Raw genomic sequence first — 8,472 nt, forward strand, 5'->3', positions numbered from 1 at the left:
TCTGTCGCGCTGCAAGCGAAAGTTAAATGTGAGTAAAAGCAGAAATGTTTAGCATAAGTATGAAGACTAATCCTTTTTCTTTTCCCTCTGCTTCATACAGGAACTTGACGAATCTATCGATTTAGCCACGCAGGCCATTGCGCAGAAACCCACCAGCTATGAGGGCTACTACGCGCGCTGCAAATCACGCATGGAGTGTGGTGATTTTCATGAAGCGCTCATCGATGCCAACGAAGCCATGCAGAAGGCCATGCAAAGTGGCGTGCCAGCCGAGGTGGTCGAGGTGCTAAAACGTATACAGGCTGAGCTGTTGGCGCGCTCCAGCAGTGAATCGTTCAATGGCAGCGGAGGTGGTGTGGGAGTTAGTGGAGCAGGCGCGCGCTCTAGTGCTAATGCCTACGAGGAGTATGCGCTCAGTTGCGCGGATTTAGGCGCCGTCGGCTTGCCAACACAGAACGAGAGTTCCGATCTGTAGCGCGTACTTTAAGGGACATATATGTAGAGCGTTTATTGTTTACTTACAGACTTGAGTGAATTTTTAAAAAATTAGTTTTATTATTACTAGTTTAGTATTATATCCTTTAAATTTGAAATTTTCGTTTGTTTGTTTTTTTGTTTTGTTTTTCGTGCCTTAGTTTATTTTGCACTGTATTTCTTTAAAATGGAGCTAAAGATTTGGCGGAGCCAGCATTTCTTAATACGAAAATAATTTTAAAAATTAAATTAATTAACTTTTTAGTTACTGTAGCTGTTTGCATATACATATATAAATATTAAATCTACATTTTAAATGTCTTGTATTTATTTACGTTTGTGCTTTGCTTGCATTTATTTTTTATGTGTTTTTTTATTTCTACCAAGTTAAACTACTTTATGGGGTAAATAGTAAAAAAAAAAAACTGGCTTATCTTTCCTTGAACAATTTTCATTATTTAAAACATATAAGTATTCGTGCTACTTTATATTCTTCGTTATGTTATTCTCTTTCCCCAACTCCCTCAAAAATTCCCATAAAATACTTAAGTACAATATGTATGTACTATATTAAAATACTTTCTTATGAAACAAATTCAAAAATTGCTTAGAATTAAAAAAAAATATATTTGCATCTGCATGTAAAACTCATTTAGCTACGTATACATATTTCATTTTAAAAATATTTTAAAATTACATTTCATACTTAAAAAATTGTAAAATGGAACAAATTAATAGAAAAAAACTAAAAATAAAATGTGTACCTATTTTTATTTTAAAAGGGTCAAACATGTTAATTCAAAGGCATAAAATATGAACAAAACGTCGAGATTTTTCATACCGAAACTTTCACTTTGAAAATTTCTTTAAGAGGCCGGCCTAAATTTCTCGCTTGCCTGACGTATGAGTTATCTATCAATTTCAACATTCACTTTGGTTGAATGGGAATTTTCAAGTCCAAGGCTCGCCAGGGACGAAATTTTTAGCTAACCTTAAATCGTCTCAAAGTAAGCTTGCAAACTAGGAGGGGTTAAATCGTATTCTACTGGAATCTGCAACGAAATTTCTAAAACCACAATTTTTTTAATTAAAAAAAAGATAAAATTTTGGTGAAAATTTGTTGATTTTATGTGGTTTTTGTTAGATAAAGAGCTGTCTTCATATACTTTATGTACACAAGGTTAGCGGGAAAGTCGTCCTAGATATTCTTAAGGAAATTATTATTTAGGTAATTTCTGAATATTTTGGTTTTATGAAATGATGTCCAAAACTTAAACGCTTTGAGATATTCGGTTTTAAGTACTTAAAAATTTTCTTTTGGGATGAAGGTACGTCCACTTTTTGTTAAATGTAAGGTCAAGCGTTCGATTTGTTTCTGTGTTTTAGTTAAAGGGTATGTCATTTAGATAATAAAAATCATCAACAAAACCAGAACCAAGCCCTGGCAGTTAAAAATTGCTGCTTGATAAAGTTTTGAATTTACGATTTTTCACTAAAGTTTAGTCGATGGTCAAAGCAATATTCAAAAAAAAAAGTATATAAAAACTTTTTCCTAAAAGCTTTTTGAAAAAGCTTCTCATAAAATCCAGTTGGCCTTCGTAGGCGGTGTAAAACTTCTCGAAGGCAAAGCTCGGCCAAACACTTAGCAAGCAAAAGAAAAGTAGTCAAAACTTGCTGAATTTTTCTGCCTATGCAGAAGAGGTCTTCGTCATAGTAAGTGTGAAATGTCTGTGCACACTCGACTCACTTATGAGCCAAGCACTGTGTGAGATATGTACGTCGTTCAGCAAACAAAGTACATAGTGTGGCTCTGAAGCTGAAGCAAAAAACCAAGTACCTTGCAACAGAACACTTTGTAGCTAACCTTCTTGCAATAAAAAATTACTCCAAGCTTTTAATTTATAAAAGCATACACAAAATTGTAATAAATTTATTTCACTAAGTATATTATGCACTTATGTACATTCATATGTATGGATTTCACAAAAACATAAACATTTCTTAACAAATTTGTGCTTAAATTAACTTATGGTTAATAAGAATATGTTTGAATGAGTGAGTTGTGAGACAAAGAGAGAGCGTTCACAATGTATACATAAGTGGGGCCATGAGATAGAATATTCATCTACAAAAACATAATCAGGCAGCTTCAGCAATTCATTTCCGAGTGAATTTCAACCAAAGTCACTTTGAATTTAAATTGAATATGTTTGAAATTCACTCGAAAGTGAATTGTAGAATCTGCTTGTATAAGACAATATAATCGACAAATTTATAGCACTCGTGGGGTAAAAAATACGGATATTTCTAGTTATGCATTTTATTTTTATTTTTTCTAAATGTAAATACTTAGGCTGTTCATGACCACACATGCGAAAAGAAGTTTAAAGCTGAACCAAACCCGGTTTTATGATGAATTGTAATAGGACTCGATAACTGCACTGCAAAAAATGAAACCACTGGTGGCGCTGATGCCAAATAAAAAGTACGTTCGACATTAAATGCATGTTCTCTTCGCGTTAGAAATTATTTCTTTCAAGAACAATATTAACAAAACTTTTTCGTTGGAAATTTTAGTAACGTAACGCCAAGGAACGTCACGTCACATAATTCAGCTGATTAAACATAAAGCAGAAAAGATTTTTACAAAAAAAAAACTTGGAAAATTAACCTTAAACATTTCCAAAATTACTACAAAAGCTTTTATACAAATAGTCTTGCCCAATTCGCAGAGTTCGAAAACTGAGCGACTACACCATTTCCAGTTGTAAATGCGAAAGCGTCAATTGTAAATGAGAATAATCATTTTTAAATGAGAAAGCGTCAATTGAAAATGAGAATAGTCAATTGTAAATGAGAAAGCGTCAAATGAAAATGCGAAAGCGTCATTTGGAAATCAGATAAGTCAATTGTAAATGAGAAAGCGTCAAATGAAAATGCGAACGCGTAAGTTGTAATTGAGAATAGTCAATTGTAAATGAGAAAGCGTCAATTGTAAATGAGATTAGTCAATTATAAATCAGAAATTGTCAAATGAAAATGCGAAAGCGTCAGTTGTAATTGAGAATAGTCAATTATAAATAAGAAAGCGTCAAATGAAAATGCGAAAGCGTCATTTGGAAATGAGAAATAAAAGTAAATTAATTACGTACTGCATATATAATAGATGATTTAAAGTCGCTTATCACTGATAATACTTAATCAATTATGTCGCTATAAAACGCGTTTGAAAAAGGAATTTTTAAGTTTTCAGAAGGTTATGATCTTCATCTTTGCTGTTTGTAAGCTACGTCATATTAGAGTATGTACATAGATAAGAAGGCAGGAAAATAAAGCTGGTAAATATTCGGATGAAAACGATGTCGGTCGAATTCCGAAAATCCTTCACGAATTACTTATATACATATAAATGTATGTATGTATCTCATCATGACCTTCTTGAATCTGTTTAAACCATTACGGTATGTCTCGGATCAATGTATGTAGCTCGATAGAGAACATTCTTCGGTTTTCTTTTCGCCGAGAAGTCTCAATTGTTTTACACTGGCGGAAGAACTACTTTACGATTAAAAAGTGTATAAATCAAGTATGTTAAAAATATGCATATATATAAATTACTTGGATATTTCATTAATAAAGTGCTGCGTTTAGCGCCATATTCCCCCATGCTAAACCCCATTGAAATAATCTGGGGAAAAATCAAAATGCATGTAAAGGGGCACATCTCAAACCCAGTCATAAATGGGCCAAACGTTGTTGAGCAACGGCTGCAATATTTGGAGAAGTTGGTGGATGACGCGAAAACTACATATAATCACCGGAGGAGACTGCGCGAGAGCATTTCAGCACGCAACTTCTTTCCATGGAAATGCTTTATCTTTACAAGATATGCAAGTTGGGACATAATAAACTTGCATTTTTAATAACATCTAAATAATTTCTGAATAAAAACGAGTTTCTCATTTCCAAATGACGCTTTCGAATTTTCATTTGACGCTTTCTCATTTACAATTTACTATTCTCATTTTCAATTGACGCTTTCTCATTTACAATTGACTATTCTCAATTACAAATGACGCTTTCTCATTTACAATTGACTACTCTCAATTACAAATGACGCTTTCTCATTTACTATTGACCTTTTCTCATTTACAATTGACTATTCTCAATTTCAAATGACGATATCGCATTTACAATTGACTATTCTCATTTCCAAATGACGCTTTCGCAATTTCATTTGACGCTTTCTCATTTACAACTGGAAATGGTGTAGATTGCGTTCAAATAGACAAACAGGCGGAATAACAAAATCAACTCAGCTCGGCTTCTGGTCATTTTTATATTCTTTTTTATGGGTACATCTCCTCTTCTTCTGGTACTTAAAACATCAGACCAATTCTTAATACCATTTCATATTCAGTGGCCAACTCTGGTGAGGACATTCAAATTCAAAGGCCTGCAACTAAATTATCGCAAAAGTCATAGCGTGTAATGTCAGCTGCTAAAGAAGCAAATAAATAAAAATTTGCATACAGAAAGTATAAAAATTTTAGAATTTTTTGCCCAGTCGAATTTTATAAAAATACATCACTACGGTCAGGTCTAAGTTAACGATAGAAATGTCTATCCAGCGGTTCTCAGAAATATATAGATGGTAATACGCGATTTTTTAACAGTAATTTAAACTCTAAATGACATGCATAAAAGAAAACTAATAGTAGAACTTCACATCCAGTTTTTGAAATCTTCAGAACTTTTCAGACTTTCAGCACTTACTAGCGTTTGAAATCTGAAAAATGCTGAAGGCCTGAAACTCGCTTATGGAGTTCTACTCTAAATATATTTCAGGAAATTCCCTTCATTATAAGATTTTAAAGTTTCCCAAAAAAAAATAACAAATTTTAAGAAAATTCCCAAAAAAATGTCATGTTTTACAATAACTTCCAAACTCTTAAAAATTTAATATGTAAATATGTATAATAAAAGAGTCGTTTTCAAAAAAAAATAAAAATTTACTTAGTTATCTACACTCATAGATATGTACTGATCTATAAATACTTATAACAGCATTAGCCAACCATTTTAAGAAAATTCCGTTTAGAGAATTCTCAAAATATCTAAACACAATTGGATTTTTCAAATTGTAATAACCTAATACATTTTTAAATAACCTACAAAAACTTATGTCTAAAGCACTACAAACGACCGCCACGGTCATCAATCGCCATTTTGTTTAGTTTGTGCAGAAATTAATGGAATGGTAACTTGCAAACGATGATCATCGATCGATAACGCTGAGAAAGGATTAAAACAAAAACAAAAAAAAACAGATGTCAATATATGTATAAGTACAGGATACTTTGTTAGTTTTTAGTTGTACATTAGGGTGGTCAAAAATAAGGCAAGTCGGAAAAACATTTTGAATAAACAATTGGGTATTATTATTAACAGTCCTCTGAAGAGAAACAGAGTTTTTCGAGATTGATTTGATTGAATTTCAAGAATTCTATACCAGTTTCATGAAAAATTTTTTATTTCTATATAAAATATAAATTCGTACTTTACTTTTTTTAACGCGCATTTTTGTACCACCCTATTGCACATTCACACGAACTTCGAAATTTGTAGTTAGATTTGACTTTGACGAACTTAAAATTTATTTCTTTGCACTTTACTTACTATTATGCAATATGTATTCTAAATCATCCGGCGATTCTATAGTTGCAAAATCACAATTTGTAGACTCTTTTAGTATAATGCAGATTTCTTTGGAAGCTTTCATGAAAAATAGTGGCACAGAACTATTTGCCAACTCCTTATTCACCGCGCCCATGCCGCGTGCAGCTGTGAAATCGAGTTCTGCGTAGGTGGAAAATTTCGTTTAACATTCTTCTTTTTTTTTTAAGATCAAACACTATGAATATTGCTTACCATGCATATTAGCGCAATCCAGCACCACTGGCGCAATGCCATGCATCGCCACAGCCTTTGAAATGCCAGTGCGTACCCACTCGATTGCTGGAAAGTAGAGTGAGCTGTGTATCGGGCGCATGAGAATATACTCAATACCGTTAGTGGTCTGAAATAGTTAGAATGAAAGTTTACATTTCGCGAATACAGTATTCTTTAAGGCTACGTTACTCGTAATTTGGATACACTAAGTGCTGGACGGGCAGCGCGATACACCAGATATGCCACATCTACGGCAACGCCCAACAGTAAACCGATCTCGACACCAATGGCTAAGCTCACAACGAATGTTATGGCACCGGGCAGCAATTCGCGACGACTGCAGCGCCACAAAGGTTTGATGACCTGTTGGGAAAAGAATAAAACGGCATTAGAGATATTTGGCTTTAACTAAAAAAAAATGCTGCGAAAACCTTAAAAAACTGATAAGTTTTTGAGAACTTTTAAAATTCATGTGAAAAGTATATCCAAGCTTATAGAAACCTCTCTTGGTTTCCGAGAAACGCCCGGTTTCCAAGCAGTCTATTTCATCCCACTCACCTCAAATTCGATCATAAATATCACCGCTGATATGATAACCGCGCTCAATGCAGCTTTCGGAATGTATTGGAAGTAAGGCGCCAGCAAACCAAGCGCCAATAGCACCAACGCACTAGTATAGAAACCACCAATGGGTGTACGCACGCCACTCGCATGATTTACAGCGCTGCGTGAAAAAGACCCCGTCACCGGCATTGAAGAGAAGAACGAACCAATCACATTGGAGAGCGAAAGCGCAATCAATTCGCGTGTAGGACTTATGCCAGCGCTGCTGAAAGCTTTCGATATGGCAACATTACCCAGCACGGCGATTATGGGCAATATAATCATCGAGGGACCAAGTTCTTTGAACTGTGAAGAAAAATATTAAAAATATTTCAATACTTTCAAGCAAACGCTTGTTGTTTTAGTATAGTCACTTACCATATCCACATAGTCCTGTTCAATTGCAGTACCATTTGCTGCCTCTATTATTGTGTGGAATTTGGGCAGCCCGACATCTGGAAAACCGCTCTTCACTTTGCCTGTCAATACGAAGACACAAGACTCGCGTGTTTCACATGTATTATATGCCAAAACGCTGGCTATGAGCACAATCAGCGCATTTCGTCCAGTCGCAATCACCCACAATGTACCGCTTAGTATGCGACGGCCGGGGATTTTAACATCTTTTAGTTTCTGAAAATAAGGACTAAGTGTACGTCCAAATTGTTTTTCAAAGCATTAGCCCTGTACAGGATTTACAGGAAAAGATGTTTTCGCCAATAATAAACCTCATTGGAGTTGGCGACCGCGAACGACTTGCTGTAAAAAACCTGCAAATCGTGACGCACCCACATTTTCCCAGCTTTTTTGAGATGCGGTGGAATCATTGCAAAAATTTCTCCTGAGCTGTGTTGGCTTTGCGAGAAACTGGGGTCTAAAGATCTTGGCACGAACTTCCCCTACAGCCGAGAAGAGGGGCTTTTTGAGCTGCAATCACAACCGCAGTGTTGTGCGAATTATTAAAGTATCACGTTCGGTGTGAATTTCTAGCAACGTGTTGTCATTTGGGCAGTTGCAACAGTGTTGCAAATTTTCATCAGGGCGGCAGTAATGCCGCTTTTATTACGTGCCTCGAAGAGGCCCGAGCTATTGGACGGATGGGAAACTAAGTGCTCGGCACCCATATTGGTACCACTAAATACCAGGCAACATTATTCAGACCTAACTTAGACGGAATCAGATATACATATATATTTTTCCTCACTAATAAAAGTTGTGTGCCTTCATGCTGATATATGTATTTACGTACAACTGGAGGAAGCTAGAGTTTGTCCCGTTCAAAAATTTTTCTTCATGAGGAACTATTTTTAAAAGGGTCATAGTCGAGAAAGTCATCTACGAGTATCATTTTGATATTTCATATCCCAATCATGGAGTCTATCTTGTCATACCTATGATTTTACGGCGTCTCCGAACGAAAAGTAGTTTGTTTTGAAAGTTTTT

At 35.0% G+C, this 8,472-nt stretch overlaps 1 protein-coding gene across 1 annotated transcript; it reads right to left on the reverse strand.

Moving 5' to 3' along the window:
- Window positions 1-4,750: 4,750 nt before the first annotated feature.
- Window positions 4,751-7,662, reverse strand: LOC118755713 (sodium-independent sulfate anion transporter-like; the record flags this gene model as incomplete). The annotated part of the gene is given in 6 exon segments (XM_036490536.1): window positions 4,751-5,768; window positions 6,154-6,333; window positions 6,406-6,553; window positions 6,616-6,789; window positions 6,985-7,335; window positions 7,408-7,662. Coding segments are annotated over 6 exon segments (1,185 nt in total), but the record flags the coding sequence as incomplete, so codon positions are not given.
- Between the last annotated feature and the right edge of the window lie 810 nt (window positions 7,663-8,472).

The sequence above is a fragment of the Rhagoletis pomonella genome, unplaced genomic scaffold, assembly GCF_013731165.1.
Source record: "Rhagoletis pomonella isolate Grant_MI unplaced genomic scaffold, Rhpom_1.0 Rhpom_scaffold_07107, whole genome shotgun sequence".
Lineage (NCBI taxonomy): Eukaryota > Metazoa > Arthropoda > Insecta > Diptera > Tephritidae > Rhagoletis > Rhagoletis pomonella.